This window comes from Pelophylax lessonae (assembly GCF_965119305.1).
Source record: "Pelophylax lessonae genome assembly, chromosome: 4".
Taxonomy (NCBI): Eukaryota; Metazoa; Chordata; class Amphibia; order Anura; family Ranidae; genus Pelophylax; species Pelophylax lessonae.
This window is the reverse complement of record NC_138771.1, coordinates 573,840,162-573,858,092: the sequence shown is the minus strand read 5'-3', so window position 1 is coordinate 573,858,092 and position 17,931 is coordinate 573,840,162. Positions and strand designations below refer to the sequence as shown.

The 17,931-nt window shown below is 41.9% G+C and overlaps 1 protein-coding gene across 1 annotated transcript in view; it reads left to right on the top strand.

Annotated features, from left to right (window-relative positions):
• HTRA4 (HtrA serine peptidase 4) overlaps positions 1–16,320 on the top strand; it is a 94,959-nt gene extending 78,639 nt beyond the window's left edge. Inside the window, exons 6-9 of the mRNA XM_082255225.1 lie at positions 9,046–9,160; positions 9,988–10,045; positions 13,401–13,496; positions 15,650–16,320. Of these exons, the coding sequence (XP_082111351.1) occupies positions 9,046–9,160; positions 9,988–10,045; positions 13,401–13,496; positions 15,650–15,815 (435 nt within the window). The 3' untranslated portion in view covers positions 15,816–16,320. The remainder of the gene's footprint in view (positions 1–9,045; positions 9,161–9,987; positions 10,046–13,400; positions 13,497–15,649) is intronic.
• The last annotated feature ends 1,611 nt before the right edge of the window (positions 16,321–17,931 follow it).

Below are 17,931 nucleotides of genomic sequence, written 5' to 3'. Positions count from 1 at the left end.
CACAAATGGGTGGGCTAGGGCGCACTGCTCTGCGCCTCGGGTTCACCCTTTTCTGAAGCCTATTAGAGCCTCTGGCTCTAATTAGGTATTTAATGAAAAATATAAAAAAACATGAATGATACATCCCGGCCGGCGGGCCGGGTTCAGGACCCTGGCGGGCTGTAGTTTGAGGACCCCTGGTATATAGTGTCAATTTACAAAGCACCTTTTTATATTGTACATTCACATTGGTCCCTGCCATCAAGGAGCTTACAATCTAAGGTCAATGTCTCACATGCATACATAGGGAGCATGTCTTTGAAGTGTGAGAAGGAAACCCATGCAGGGAAAAGGAGAGCATGCAAACTATTTGTGGGTATTATCCTGGTTTGTATTCAAATCAAGGAATAGTGCTTCAAGGCAGGAGTGCTAATCACTAAGTCACTGTGCTACCCAGATAAAGGCTGTTGAGTATGACATGTCAGTAGCATTGCATTGCTTCTCTAAGATAGCTCCCGGATACTGTTGGGAAGCTAGCCTTGGGCGTCACCTTCATAACTTCAGTGGTACTAAAGCGCAAACATTTTTTAACTTAATGCATTCCTTGCATTAAGGTAGAAAATGTTTAGACACTGGTTTTGGCCCCTCACCCCCCTAATACTTACATGGGCCCCCATTTGATCCAGCGATGAACACATCTGCAGCTCTTCTTTCCCCTCACTTCCGTGCCCCTGCTGGGGCAGAGGGAGCTATTTGCTCCCAGTGCTGCCAATCAAAGCCAGTGACAAGGGAGCCGGGCGGTGCCAATTCCCGCTTTCTGTATAAATGGATGCATAGTTATATACTAAAAAGTCACTTAGCTTCCGTTATAGCTGGGCCATGATTTCCATAGCAAACAGGACTCCAGGCATTTCAAGAAACTGCAGGAAAACAGGTTTTTGGTCTTGGCAGTATTGTTTGTCTCTGGAAGCATGGCTATTTGTATTGTCCTTTTGGTAGAGTCCTGTGGAATTCTTCTTTCCATTTTTGCTGCTGGACTTTTGTTTAGAAAGTTTGTTTACCATCACCACATGGCCATAGCCATGTAGATGACAGCATAGTACCATAAGTGTCACAGGTCAAATATTTAAAAAATGTAGGTTATTGTTGACTCTTTGAGACTATGCTAACAAACAAGGGTTCAGTGCTTGACAAGATCTCCTCTAAAACAATGGGAATAGCCAATATTGTGTACTTTCTTAGCTAATAGTATACATTGCCCACATTTAGCATAAATAGAATTAATCGCGGGCTGCATTAGCAGTATGGTTCCCCTCAAAGGGGCGGTTGTATCTGGGGTGTGCTACGTACAGGGTTCAGGATTACACTACATACTGTGTGCTGAGTTCAGGAGTGCGCTATGTACAGAGTGCAGAGCTCAGGAGTGCGCTATGTACAGAGTGCAGAGCTCAGGAGTGCATAGAGTTCAGGAGTGCATTATGTGCAGAGTTCAGGAGTGCATTATGTGCAGAGTGTAGAGTTCAGGAGTGCGTTATGTGCAGAGTTCAGAAGTGCGTTATGTGCAGACTTCGGGAGTGTGTTATGAACAGAGTGCAGAGCTCAGCAGTGCGTTATGTGCAGAGTGTAGCGTTCAGGAGTGCAATATGCACAGAGCTCAGGAGTGCATTATGTGCAGAGTTCAGGAGTGCATTATGTACAGAGTGCAGAGCTCAGGAGTGCATTATGTACAGAGTGCAGAGTTCAGGGGTGTGCTAGGTACAGATTGCAGGGTTCAGGAATGTGTTACGTACAGAGTGCAGAGTTTGGGGTGTGCTTTGTAGAGAGTGCATGGTTTAGGGGTGCGTCACGTACAGGGTACAGGGTTCAGGAAGGCGTTACATACAGAGAGCAGAGTTCAGAGGTGTTCTGTGTACAAAATACAGGGTTTAGGGGTGCGCTATGTACAGTGCTTCCTTGCATCTCTCTCTCCTACCAAGCCTGGCTCTAGTACCTCCCTGTGTAGGCATCTCTAGTACCTCCCTGTGTAAGTGGCTCTACTACCTGTGTATTTAGCTCTATTATCCTCTTGTGTAGGCGGCTCTGCCTCGCCTTGCAGGGAGATTGTTCTCTCTTCCAGATTCTAGAGATCTGTCCTTGCTGTGCCCCACCGTGAGTGCGTGCAGGGATCTATTAGATCTAGGAATTGCTGAGAGCAAAAGTGTCCCTTTGTAAATACAGTAGGCTTAAGTTTTTACAAGTGACAGCAGAAAGCGGGAGCAGAGAGTGAGAGTCGGAGGTGGTGGAATGGAGTTCCGCTACGTTCCAGCTGTAAAACTGGGTGCCAGGGCCACATGAAAACAGGCCTGGTGGGCCAGATTTGGCTTGTGGGCCTTGTGTTTAACATATGTGTATTAGAGAATAGCAAAAAAAAAGTATTTTGCAAGCCCTTTTTGACTTAACAATGGCATGTGTTTGAGAGATGTTCGAGTGGTGAGGGGCTAGAACCCCTGCCAAGTTTTTATTGCTTTCTGTGTCCCTGCTGGGGAGAATCATTCTCTCTATTATGCCCAATTTCATCAGGACTAGAGAAGGAAGAAAAAAAAAAGTAGACTGTTAACAGAATAGGAGTAGAGGGGAACACCTCTTTAGAGGCAACTGTGAAAGGATTTCCTCTCATCTCTTGTAATGTCTACTCTACATCAAACAAATGAACCAGAAAATGTTTGGACTTTGGATACATTTTACCAGCTGTCTGACAATACTAGCCCAGGTGTTAATTTCCTTCATTTCAGAAAAAATTGGCAGTCTACTTTTGTATCATGACAGCTCATTGGATAGTCTCAATGACAGTGAAGCAAAGAGCCACCATCTCCAACATCATCTTGGCTGCACTAGACAGGGAGAAGTCAAGAAATGACTATTTCTACTTACACTGCCCTGCCTATAATATAGCTTGAAGCATGCATATATTGTACCTTGAGGCAGGAAGCCTCTGATGGCCGGTATATATAGTGAGAGCATAGGGGCGCCCGTATAAAGCAGTCATTACGGGTTTCATTACATTAATAGGCCCTATTTCATATAGTGGCTGTGCTTTTGCTGTCAAACAACTGACATGATTAACTGCTTCTAGACCACATGTTTCTTCTTGCACATTCCATCCCAGGTGTTTGCACTATTCCAGGTTGAAGCATTAAACTGAACACACTCACAAAACCGGCTTTACAACACAAACCATCATATTAGGACACAAGTACAGGCAAAGAATGTTTGTGCTGATGCTTCAAATGTCCAGAACGTGTCCTGTTTTCATTTCTAAAGAAATCTTTGTATGGGAAAACACTTTTGTATCCATGAAAATCTTTTATCCCAACAGCATTCTGACCACTCCATCCCTAGATCTGTTTTCTTCCAAGCCTTTCATGAGCAGAAGTCCGGGTAAACATCAAAATACACAGATCAAATACAACTAAGGGAGCTTTCTTACCTGACAAATGAGTTGTATCTCTGTCCATCCAGTCTTGATATATACACAGCTCTGCCACAAATTATAGCCGTCTCTGGCAGAGCAAGAAACCTGCTTTTTTCCAATATAGTTAGGTAGTAGTTACAGCCTGTGATGGGAAATTGAAACAAGAAGCAGCAAACTGATGAGCTATTTCTATGACATTCTACTCTCATCTCCTATCAGCAAATTCCTTGTTAGCAAATGAGCATTGGAGTACAACTGATTGGCTCTTTGTGCTGCTTCTCCCTGTCCCAGCCTAAGAGCTGCTGTACAGGGATTGCAAGAGGCTGACACCAAATCAAATTCAGATACTGGTCGGCATACAAATGTTCCTCTTTTCTCCCCGGGATGTCGGTGTCTGCTGAAAAGTGCAAAGACAGCACAAGGACAGCACAAGAATTTTGTCCGCCGACTGCAGAAGTGATGTCATGTAATGGTTAACTTTCCCTGTGTTTTCTATTTTCTGAGCATGCCCAGTCTTGCAAATCTGCGGTCTGTCGGCCGAATTGTGTACTGACAGGCGAACAATCGTCCGTTCTGGTGTCGGCATACAAAAATTTTCATGTTTGCAAGAAAGACTTTTGTCCGCGGATTGTGCGCAGACATCTGTCGGAGGCACCATACTAACACGCGTACAATCGGCAGATCCTTCGTCCACCGACGTTTGTATGCCGACGATCGGTACGTGTGTACGGGCCTTTATACTACTTTCAGAACAAAATGTATTTAACCACTTTAATTCTGGATAATTTCACCCCTTCCTGCCCAAGCCAATTTTCAGGCTGTTACACTTTGAATGACAACTGCGTGGTCACGCAACACTGTACCCAAAGAAATTTTGTATCATTTTTTTTTGAGACAGAGAGATTTCTTTTTGTGGTATTTATTTACCACTGGGTTTTTATTTTTTGCTTAACAAACAAAAAAAGACCAAGAGTTTTTCTTATGCCTCGTACACACGCATCGATAGTTGGCCATGAATTTTCGGCCAACGTCCGATCGGCCGAATTTCGGCTTGTTAGTATGATGCTTTCGACAACCGACTCCGACTTTTCGGCCGAATAAAATCTGGTGTGCAGGCTATAAAATTTTTGTTGGCCGTCAACACAACGGCCGATTTTCCGTCAGTCAGTACAGATTTCGGCAGACAAAAATCTGATGAGCAAGACTGGGCATGCTCAGAGAAGAAAAACACACGGAAAGTAAACCAGAACATGACATCACTTCTGAAGTTGGTTTTTGTTGGCCGAGAAAATTCGTGTGCAGTCTAGAGCACATTTCAACCAACACAACAACACTGGACAAAAGTCAGCCGATCGGTCGGCCGATAATCGTTGCATGTGTACGAGGCTTTAGTTTCTGTTATAAAATTCTGCACATAAGTGATTTTTCTCCTTCACTAATGAGCACTGATGGGCACTGATGAGGAGGCACTGATGAGACTGCACTGATAATCAGCACTGATGGGCACCAATGGGCAGCACTGGTGAAGGCACTGATAGGGCTGCACTGATAATCAGGGCACTGGTGATCAGTGCCCTAATATCGGTATAAATGTCTCCTGTCAGAATTGCCGGTTACCGGCTCTCCTCTCTTCACGCAGTGACATCGCGTGAAGAAAGGAATACTGAAAACCGACAAGTTTGTTTATAAGTGATCAGCTGTGATTGGACACAGCTGATCACTTGGTAAAGGGCCGCTGTGATTGGCCCTTTTACCATGATCTGTGATGAGCTGTCATCAGAGCGTGCCAGATGCAGAGGCGTGGTTCTGAGAAGGACGCCCACGGATGCCCTCCTAGAACTGGATGACCACGCTGTAGGCATTTTTGGCTATAGCTCGGTCAGGAACTGGTTGATTATGTATTAATGATTACAGAACTGCAGTAATATGTTTCTTTTATAGTTGCCCAAAGTTCACTGTAGTTAGGGCAAAGTATTGGCTTTCACATGAAAAAGGTCAACTGTATACATTACAATGATTTTGGTAAATATTATTGCAGATTCCTACTTCTGCCTTGTAGATAATGTGCATTCCAGTATACTTGTAGGCAGGTGAAGGCTGCATATTCCTCCAGTCTGTAGGTGGCATTGCTCTGGATGAAGGGGCATTCGATAAGGGGAAATGTCTTCTCTTGTGGGCTCCACAAGAGGATGGTTGTCTAACTGGACCCTGAAATCCTGTGAGATCTCCAGTGGCCATGTTGATGGGGGACCTGGTAAAAAGGGTGTCCCATGTAATTTGAGCGAGCCTGGAGTGTTTATGGATAGTGACAGAATTCTTCTGGCTAGGGTCAGGATTAAGAGAGGAGAAAGAGGTTCTGTACCAGAAGGGAAAAGTTAAGGTCTTATGCTCATGCTGTGCATTCTGTTATCTATGACAGGAAAGTGATCATCCACGTACAGCAGGGAGCTGCGTCACCAGTCACATGGTACAAAATTACCACCTTCCCCCCAGCAGAAGTACTCCTCCAGTACTTATGCTGAGCTGAGTATTTTGTTACCACTATTCTATTGCTCCTCGCTCATCAGTACATTGCTGAAACTGTCTGTACACATGTTTAAATGAATACATGATAAATACAGTGTCCATGTGGACTGTGTGGTGGTTTCACCAAAATGAGGTATCTTTTCTTAGACTCTGCCTACACACTTGCTGAAATTTGTAAAAATGAATGACAGTTGGTAGGCTCTAGGCAGTGACATGTCAATTCCCACTCTGTATGAAAAATAACCTTACTCCCGCCTTACATGCTAGTACTAGGGTGTGTTTATCATCAGAATTCCAATAAACTGTTTAATTAGTTTGTCATGCTACATTACAGATAATGGAATTAAGTATAGAAGACTTTTGTCTTTAGAAACTTTACTACACAAGGACCTTAAAATCACATGTAAGGGCATGCTGGAGATATTACAGGTTGTATGCAACTTGTAAGAGCTGAAGTAGGAGCAACTTCAAAAACAAATGTTATGAATCAAGATCTTCTGTATAGCCTAGTCTCACATGAATGTATGCATGGCTCTTCTGCTGCTGACTTCTACTCCTGACAGCTTCCTTTTGATGCACCTACGTCCTATGTGCCAGACATTCAACATTCACCACTGGTGGCATGGAAGCCATCTTCGTCTGAGTAACAACTCAAATTCTCCATACGGTAGATGTTCAATCAATAAGCCTTGTTACACTGGGATAGTATCTGAGTGGTCAGTAGTTTAGATGTATTTTTAAATAGATAGCTTGTGCCCAGAGATGTATAGTAACTAAGTAGAACTACTTCACTACTGTACTTAAGTACCGAAAGGCGGTATCTGTACTTTCCTAGAGTAGAATTTTTTTCTCCTACTTCCACTTTTACTTCACTACATTTTTTCAATGATTTCAATACTTCTACTCCGATATTTTTTTTTTGTGCTGCATAGTTACTCGTTACAATTATAAAAATGACCACTGCCAGAACAGTAGATGGAAGTTTCATGAAGCTCAAAACATGTGTATTATCAGCGCATACGAAAATAAATGCTACTGTATGTATAAATAAAAGCTGCATTTTAAATAATAAAAAACAATATGATGTTCAAACTTTTGACTTCTTTCTTTAATAACTATATAACACAGTACTTGTACTTTTACTTTTAGTACTTGAGTAGGAATTTTTTTTTTAAAACTACTGGTACTTTTACTTTCAGTACTTGAGTAGCAAAATTTTTTAAAAAACTACTTGCAATACTTAAGTACAAAAAATGTTGAATACTTTAGTACTTCTACTCAAGTCACTTTTTGATCGAGCACTTCCACTTCTACTCAAGTATGGGTTTCGAGTACTTTATACAACTCTGCTTGTGCCTGGTAAGCAAAGGATCATAGAGGCTTGCATGCATATAAAAATAATCAGCTGTCACTTCACAAGACATCATAAGAATACTTTAAGTCAATGGCTAATGTTGAGCGTCAACTAGTACGTGTTCCTACACCACTTTTTCTTGCTAGAACAACAACCCTCCTGCTTGAAACCCTAAACCTTTGCCATATTGTGTCCACTGCTTTTCAGAACCCTTCCCACAACATCCCTGGCCATTATCCTTTATATTCCAAAGAAAGGAATGTCTGCAGAAGAGAAATATAGTTGCTGCACTTTACTGATATTACTTTAGAAGATGGTAATTACAGTCACATCACATAGACATACTATTCTGGATCACTTGACAGTACTTTTTCAATCACATATAGTGGACAATTCATATCAGTCACATGTGAAAGTAGCATGCAGTACTTTACCCTTAAACCATCTTCCCTTTTCACAGTCTCTGTCTCTTTCCTTCCCAGGGTACTTGGTACTCACTCAGAGGTCATCTGTGTCCAGCTCACGACACCCTACTTGTCGTTTCAGGGAAAGAATTACTAGAGCTGCACCTCTATCTCCTGTACACTTCTCCAAGGTCCTCCAGGGGGATAGACTTGCTTTAGAGGACACTTGGCCTGGCCTGAAACCCACTATAGTCTTCACCACTATAAGAGATAGGATAACTACAGAGGGCTCTTCTAGGTGCAGAACTACCTTACCCTGTCCTCCAGCCCTGTTCAGGGCCCCTGGCACTAGGTGACTACATCTACATAGATGTGGGGTAATTGACTCCCATGCCCCAACTGTTCACAGGCTCCTCCTAACCTAGCTTATATATGGGCACTGTCTCACCCATGACATCACTACAGGAGGGCACTAGCTAAAAGGGACCTTCAAACCGAATAACAACAGAGACTTCTCGCACCAACACCAGCTTGAAGCATGTATTAGCCCCCTATTAGGGGTATATTTCTGTGCTCTAGTTTTTAATTGATGTTTGGTGAATATATGGGGGATTTGTCTTCATGTGTTCAGCAATCCCTCATATACTACACTATATATTTTATATGATCTAAATAAAATGTTTAATTTTTTTATAAAAAGGTCTCTTGGTTTTCCTGTTTCAATTGGGCCCTAAAACCCATACTTTCTCTATATTTTTGTGATATATATACCCTTTTTGGGGCTTGGGCCAACTTCAAGGTGATTTTTTAGATAGCTAAAAGGGACATTACACCTGATTACACTATTTAAATATATGTATATAAAAACTTTGAATTTCTCTTATTTGCTGCCCTTTGGTCTGTTAAATATAGCATTGTAATATCTGTTTGATGAGGGCAGAAAAATAGATGTTGATCCTGATAGAAATCTAGTGAGCTGATAACTTCTTCTGCTGCACTGTCATCAGTTACATTGTTTCTGGTTCACTTTGTGGACTACAGATCACTTGAGGAAGTAGGGAGGAAGAGGTGTTCTGTAGTCCTGTCACGGAATGACAAACACTTGTCTTCAATAGATACAGTACCTTGAGTGATCATTGTCACCCTAGGACAGCAAGTGAGTTACTGACAGAGAAAACAGGTGAAAATAACGTAAAAAACTTTAAAAAATTGAAAAAACGAATGCAGCCCTCACATCTAAGGACTAGAAAGCTGCAATATATCACATTTTTGTTGTGAAGTTTAGATAAAGTGTAAGCTTTTCTACTGTTTCTGTTTTCAATTATCTATAGGATGGGGAAGTCATAGGAATAAACACATTAAAAGTCACAGCAGGGATATCGTTTGCCATTCCATCTGATCGCATTCGGCAGTTTTTGGCTGAATCACATGACCGTCAGCTTAAAGGTACGGAGACTAAACATGTAGTTTTATATCTACATAAATTTTACCTACATCATCATTTCTAAGTATGCATACTACAAGCCTAACAGTAAAACCTACCTTACACTGTACTGGCAATAGTTTACATAAAGCAATAACCTAATAAAATACATTTAATTAAAGAGTTAAAGCTGGCCAGGTCTTACCAAACAGTATTAGTCTAGTGTAGTGGTTATCAATGTACCGGGTGTTAGAGGACTCAGCTGGCTCCTCTGATACCACAGAAGAGTGCTTCACAAGGCTAGTGTGCTCTGTGTTTTTCTTTGATATGTATTATACCAGATTGCTCTATTAATTACAACAGCTGTCTGCCATGATGTTGTGTAAAAGCCAAATAGTACTGTGCATATGGCTGTGACATACGAAAGCTGGATCCACTTGACTGCTCTTAAAGCACTGCGTAACCCTAACTGTTGAGTTAGGATAGGAGTAGTGCTAGAGAGGACAGTCAGAGACTGATGACATACCTGAGGAACTGATGGTCAGAGAGTGTGGACATGTCACTGGTGTGGTTGGAGACTGGGGACATGCTGCAGAAGACAGGCAGAGACTGCGGATGTGTTACATGAGGCTAGTAGAGATTACTGCTATTAACATTTTACAAATCAGTATTGCAACTACAGTCAGTTGGGGTCCGTGGGTTTTACAACAAATAGTCAAGCAATACTTATATACAAATATCACCAGGGGTCTGGTTTAGAAGGCACTGTATAAAGCAAGGACACATAATTCGCAGTACATTCCATGGAGATTTTGTATCATTACTTATCATATTTCTCTTGGTTGTACAGGAAAGTCCCTTCCAAAAAAGAAATACATGGGTGTGAGGATGTTACAACTGTCAGCAAGGTAGGCACTGCACCTATTTTCAGTGTTAATTCCGGAGATAATTACTACATTAGATTCTGGGGACAAATGCACAATTGCAGCACAAACACTAGCAATCAGATGCTAGCTGTCCCTTTTCTGGATATACAGACATCCACATGGCTTTATATATAGCAGGGCAGTCCACTAATGCAATGCTTATGAAAAAGGACAAATGTTGAGAAAAAACGAAATATCTCCCTTGGGTGTGTAGGGGTTGGCTGATAAATAAAACTCTCCCTGGGGCAGTAAATAGGGAATGGCTGATGGATAAAAATCTGAAGATCTCCCTGGAACGGTGGGAAGGGGGTGGCTGATAGACAAAACTCTGAGGATCTCCCAGGTGTGGTGGGTGGAAAACTCTGAGGATCTCCCTTGGGTGGTGTGTAGGGGGTGGCTGATAAACAAAACTCTCTATGGGGCAGTAAGTAGGGAATGGCTGAAGGATAAAACTCTGATGACCTCCCTGTGGCGGTGGGTAGGGGTGGCTTATGGACAAGATCCTAAAGATCTCTCTGGAGCTGTGTTTAGGGGATGGCTAATGAACAACCCTCTGAAGATCTTCTTGGAGCAGTGAGCAGGAAGTGACGTCATACGGAGCGGTGCCACCGGGTGCCCCCTTTTCTATAAAAGAGCTGCCAAAGCTCAAGAGCAGCATTTGGCGGGTTAGCCTCTAAAGAGGCGGAAGCGTCTTCAAATTTTTTTTTATATTTTTGGGGTGCGGAGAGCATCGTGATTGACGATGGATTTACATTGAGGGATAATATTTTTTTTGTTTTTATTTTTGAATAAAGGACTTGTCAAAAACTGTCTTGACTTGTCTTTTGTGTTTATTTCTTTGTACACTTTTTTGGTGAATGGGTAGAGGGACAATGTACCCGGTACCCATTCACATGGGGGGGCCGGGATCTGGGGGCCCCTTTGTTTAAAGGGGGCTTCCAGATTCAGATAAGCCCCCCACCTGCAGACCCCCACAACCACAGCCCAGTGTTGTTGGGAAGAGGCCCTTGTCCCCATCAACATGGGGAAAAGGTGCTTTGGAGGGCACCCCAAAGCACTCTCCCCGTGTTGAAAGCAAGTGGCCTGGTATGGTTCTGGAGGGGGGGAGCTTGCTCGCCCCCCCCCCCATCCTGGCCTGCCAGGCTGCATGCTCAGTAAGGGCCTGGTATGGATTTTGGGGGGGGGGGGCCCATGCCATTTTTTTTTTTAATTTTGCTGTGGAGTTCCTCTTGGAGTGCCATTTTTATTTAAATTTTGGCCTATGCAATTTTTTTCATTTCTTTTATCTGTATTGCTGGGAGACGACAATACATTACAGCCGCGAACAAGTTTAAATTACATTTTTTCCTTTAGAAATGTCAGTATGGCTGCAAGAGGCTACATACATCCTACAGATGCGCCACTTGACAGGCACATTAAGGGGACCCCCCCCCAGGCACTATATCTAAAGGAATTTTTCATTTTTATTATTTTACTTTAAGCATCATTAAAATCACTGCTCCTGTAAAAACAATTGTTTTAAAAAAAATGTTTTGCATTGATACATGTCCTCAGTGCAGTACCCGGGTCCCCATACACTTTATGGCAATAACTTGCATATACGCCTTTAAAATGAGGACTTTTCATTTTTTAAGTTCGTGTCCAATAGACTTTAATAGGGAACTTTTTCCCTGTTCGAGATGTTCTGGTGCAAACCGAACAGGGGGGTGTTCAGTCCATCACTATTGGTGGCTATTGTTTTCAATAGCCCCCAATTTGCCTGAATCCATTGGCGCTGCTGAACTGTGACTGCATCAGGATCACTATTAAGCCAATCATTTTCTATACAGCTCTTGGATTTTACGCAAAAACACAGAAAAATGTGCCTTAAAGTGTAGACTTTGTTGTTAATTTTTTTTTAGCCAGCATTGATTTTTAAAGTAATTGTAAAGTCAAATATTTTTTTTATTAAAATAATAATCAGGTTAATACTTACTTGCTCTGTGCAATACCAGAGCTGCCCCTTACCTCCTCATCTGGGTTCCCCCCACCGGAGATCTTGGCTTCTTCTCCTCCTCCTCCTTCTGTCATAGCAAGCCACTTGGTATGGGGGCTCAAATGTGGGCTCGCTCCTGAGCTGTGCTGTGTGGGTCCATAGACCCACAGTGGCACTCAGCCCTGCCCCCCATTCTCTCCTCACAGGATTTCACTGACAGCAGCAGGAGCCAATGGCTCCCGCTATTCTCAGAAAAGCCTGTGAGACTGGGACGAGAGGGAGAGAAGATCTGCAGCTGGGAACAATGCTGGATCGATACAGGTCTCAGGTATAAGTGTTTAGGGAGGGGGGAACACGCAAGGGCAGGTTTTTTACCTTAATGCTGAGAATGCATTAAGGAAAAAAAACTTTTAAGACTTTAGAACTAATTTAAATTGACTTTTGGCAAGACAGGTGGTGCTTGCAGGGCCAACCATGTCTTGAATGTTGGCCAATTCAGAAAGAATCTGTCAAAATTAGAGCTGTCAATGGCCAGCCATAGACTCTATTAAGTCTATGTAAGTACAATGAGGGTGGCAGCTGTTATGCGTTACCTCTGCCATGCCTTGTACATAAGCTGGAGAAGAAATAAAAGACAGGTAGAAGATAAAAGACCAGGTGTAATTTTTGTACTTTTTTTTTGGATGACTGAGATGCTGACAGGAACCGGAGTGAACATCGGCATCCTCCGCTGATGGTACATAGTATATTGATAGAGGAGATAGAGCACTTTTATCCCAGCTGCGAAGCACCTCTAATTTACTTTTCTTTAAAGATACTTATCTTTTATTTGCCTTTGAAGATCAAATACAATTTTATTTTTCAGTTGGGTATTTGTTAGCTGAACCACATATAAGCGTCCTTTATCTCTCATGGTTAGATTACCCCACAGTCCCCTATGTGTCTTTCTTCTTGCATGAGACAGAGATGAAGGAATTACTCTTTATGAATGAATTATCCAATTATTTGTTTATTCTTTAATCTGGAAAATCCATGGTGGAAGAATAACACCATTATTCAGCTCTAAAAATTTGCAGGGAAGAGGCATGGCACTGGGAAATTCACTGGGTTTATCTCACTACTGGAGTTAAGCAGTAAGACAAGAAGCCAGCAAGTGAAAAATTTGTTTTGGGTAAAGTTTTCAAACAAACAGGAAAAATTTGCAAGATGAAATTTTTTTCCCCTTTTTTTTAACAAACAGCATTTACCAATAAAGAAAAAGTCAAGCGAGGGAAACACAGTCACAAAAAAACCCCAAAAAAACGCACTTTAAGCTGTTGAGTGACCTCACAATAACTGTATAATGTTTTCACTGTTTTCCAGTCTGATTCATGAACTTAAAATGCGAGATAAAGATTTTCCCGATGTCAACTCTGGAGTGTATGTGTTTGAGGTTATCCCAGGAACTGCGGCTGCCAGGTGAGGAGGAGGATACAAGAGGGCACTTGTCACAGTGTCCATTATGCAATAAGACTACTTACAGTGGCGAAAATAATTATTTGATCCCCTGCAAATTTTGTAGGTTTGCCCACTTACAAAGAAATGAAGGGTCTATAATTTTTATCATAGGTGTATTTTAAATGACGGAGGCAAAATATCAACCACAAATCCAGAACAAACACAATACAAATGTTATAAATTGAGTCGCAGCTCAGTGAGTAAAATGAATATTTGATCCCCTACCAAAGAAAAATAATTCTGGCTCTCACAGACAGGCTACAGTATGTGCTCATGTGGTACACAGATTAGTCCTGTCAATTTAAGAAGGTGCTCATAACGACAACTCGTTATGTGTATATAAAACACCTGTCCACAGAATCTTTTTCTTCCATTCAAACCCACTATCATGGGCAAGACCAAAGAACTGTCAAAGGACATCAGAGACAAGATTGTAGACCTGCGCACAAAGCTGGAATGGGCTACAAGACCATCAGCAAGAAGCTTGGTGAGAAGGAGACAGCTGTTGGAGCAATTATTCGCAAATGAAAGAAAGACAAAAAAAAAAAAAACATCAATCGCCCTCGGTCTGGAGCTCTATGCAAGGTTTCGCCTCATAGGGCAAGGATGATCATGAGAAAAGTGAGGGATCAGCCCAGAACTACACAGGAGGAGCTTGTGAATGATCTCAAAGCAGTTGGAACCACAGTCACCAAACAAACCATTGGTAACACAATATGTCGCCATAGACTGAAATCCTGCAGCGCCCGCAAGGTCCCCCTCGTCAAGAAAGCCTGTCTGAAGTTTGCCAGTGAACTTCTAAATCATACCGTCAAAGCAACAAAGAAGTGGCTCAAGAAGAAGCACATTGAAGTCATGGAGTGGCCTAGCCAGTCTCCAGACCTGTATCCAATAGAAAATGTATCGAGGGAGCTGAAACTTCAAGTTGCCAAGAGACAGCCAAGAAACCCTAAAGGATTTAGAGAAGATCTGTAAAGAAGAGTGGGCCGAAATCCCTACTGAGATGTGTGCAAACCTGGTCACTAACTACAAGAAACGTCTTACCTCTGTACTTGCCAACAAGGGTTTCTCCACCAAGTACTAAGCTATGTATTGCTTGGAGATCAAATACTTGTTTTATTCACTGAACTGTAACTCAATTTTATAACATTTGTATCGTGAGTTTTTTCTGGATTTTTGGTTGATATTCTGTCTCTATCATTTAAAATACACCCATGATAAAAATCATAGACCCTTCATTTTTTGGGAACTGGGAAAACTTACAAAATCTGCAGGGTTAGATAATTATTTTCCCCACTGTATATGGAAAGCTAAATGTACATGGCCTTTTGATATCAGTAAAAGTCAGTGTACTCTGCATTTATACAAGTTAATCAATGCATAGTAAATTGCTGTAAATCAATCACAGTGATCACAAATGTAAACATAATTTAAACACACACACACACACACACCTGTCCCCGATTGCTTCTCCCTTCATCTGTGACACTAACTCCCACTCACTCACCAATAATGAAAGGGGGACACACTAACCACAAAGATGCACACACAGAGCAGCAAGGGAGCACATTGACTATAAGGGGGATAGACTGACAACCAAGGTTATGGAGGAAAAAACACCAATGACCACCAACATTTATGGGTTGTTTACCACTGATCACTAGCAGGTAAAGGGGGACCCACCACAGAGCACCACCATTTGTGGGCACTATCTTCTGACAACTGAAGCCCTGACCCCTGCACTCTGACTGCTACATTGTATATGCTATGTACCAAATGAAACAATTTTGGGGGCATTATAGGGCTTCAAGAAATGGAATATAGTTATAAATAAAACAACAGTGGTTATTAAATACTGCCAAAAAGCTCTATCTGTTTCAAAAATATGATATCAAAATTATTTAGGAACAGTGTTTATTGACAAAGTAATTGTCAGTCAAAATATTACAGCAATGGAAATTAAAAAATGGCAACTGGTAAGGAAGAAAGGTATATATATAGGTTAGCACTCAATTGATTACCATTCCCTACTGTGTGCATAGAACAAATCAAGTGACATCGAAAAGTGAACACAGAGAGAGTAGACTAATGCCTTGTTGTGTTGCCCTGTGCAGTGCGGGTATGAAGGACCATGATGTGATCATCAGCATTAACGGCAGAACTGTAAACACTACAGAGGAGGTGAGCGAAGCTGTGAAGATCAGTGAAACTCTGTCCATCGTGGTGCGGAGGGGAAATGAAGATATCATCCTCAATGTTGTACCCGAAGAGATGGGCTAGAACTCTCTCCATTACTTCAGATCTTCTTGTTCTTCTTCGTGATTTCTGACCTCTACAAAGTGCACTGTGCACAGAAGTTTTATACTTGGATTCAGACCCTGAACCAAATGGATGGGACATGTCTCCTCCCCGGAATATTCTATTCCCACACTGGTTGTGGGGGAGGCTGACTGTACGTACTCTAATATACAGTATATGATTCTATACAAAACAGAGCTACAGTTGATATGCAACTTCTGCTTTGCTAGAGGCGACCCTACTAAGTGTATAAAAGCTTATACTTCTCGAAGATAAGAGGAATGGGATTTCTACCAACATCGGCAGGGAATGACAGATCAAGCCATACATATGAAGTATACCACGCCAAATCAAAAAAGAAAGCAAAACAGTAGCCATATATGACATACAATGTGAGGGACCTTGCCATAAATTGTAAATGATTTACTTTCAGCCACATAAAGCAAAGTGCTTAACAGCAGTGTATTTTTATAGGTGTATTATATAGGTATATTACTGTATAAAATTGTTATCATATATTACCTGTTAGTATTAATATATAAGCATATGCAATTCCTGACAGTTCAGAACGTATAGGGATTCTGGGAAAATACACTCAATCACCATATAAGCTTAAAACACAAGGCCGCATACTTATATTTTACTGGAGTACCTGCAAATTAAATCCAGTATTAAATTATAGTAGAAACAGCACCAGCCATTAATGTGTGGTAATACGTCAATGCTATGACCTTTACTGACCTTGTTTACTGATATGGTGCTAAGGGCCAAGGTTGGTGGTAACCCAAAGCAAGCCTAGTCTTCAGCAGTATCATGAGCATGGTTTCTAATTGGCTGCTATGACTTACTGCAATTGTATACCATAAGCTTATTGCATTCTGTACCAGAAAGCATTGGTCTTCAAAGTGCGGCTTGTGGGCCAGATGTGGCCCTTTGCTTGTCTATATCTTGCCCTTGGGGCACTGTTCCTCCTACTGATACAAGGCACTATTGCTCCCACTGGCACCAACAATGAGGCACCATTCCTTCCAATGACACCAACAATGGGGCATGGTTCCCTCCACTGACACCAACAGTGGGCACCATTCCTCCCACTGATACCAACAGTGGGGCACCATTTCTCACACTGACACCAACATTTGGGCTCCATTGCTTCCACTGACACCAATTATGGGGCATATTCTTCCTCCTACTAACTACAGACGTTACAGTATGTAATTTTTTTACTCCTAGTGACCACCAAGCCTGGGACATTTTCTATTCACGTTGTCCACAGTCCAGTTCCCCTAAGGTTTGAAGTTCAATAAACTAGCCCTTTGTTTAGAAAGTTTGGGGACCCCTGCCATAAGACATGAAAAAGCATAAAGACATGCCATAATTTCTAAAATTCGAGCTTGACTTTAATTTCAGTGGGGGTATAAAGCAATTTTTAAGTCTTCCCAGCTGTTCAGATTTAGAAAAAGAAATCCAGTATTTTTCTTATAAGAAGTTGTAATATTACTCAGCCTCTCTACTCCTGACAAACAGTCAGTGGAGCAGGTGGCTTTGTTCAGTGGGATGAGGGATATTAGGAGGAAGGATGATGGATAACTTAGGTATGTAGGACTATGGTCTGCAACCGAATGTTTCCATGGAAGGAAGTGGCCCTTAAAATAGCCAAAGTATCAAGTTAACTTAAATCAAAACCACTTATGCACCAGATATTTTAAATATAAAATATCCTCTGTAGGTGTTGCTAATCTCACACCTATTCAGTATGACATGTCCTGTGTCACTCTCTGCCACATGCATACTGTACAGAAATCCAGCAGGCAGCAAACCATCCCAGGCATGGAAACCTCTGCAGAGTCTATGTGCCATACGCACACACCAAAAACTGTTATATTTTGATAATCCAGACCCAACAGCACTGCTCCACAGACCGACACCTCTCCCGTGGGAGTTCCAGGTGCCAGATGAGAAGCTCATCCATGCTTCTGATCCCAGGAAAAAAGTACAACACCAGCTGCATGCCGATGACATCATCTCTTTGTAAAATCTTTATTTGAACCAGCACACAGGATGTCCCCACCTAAATAATGCCCCTCTCTAACGCATT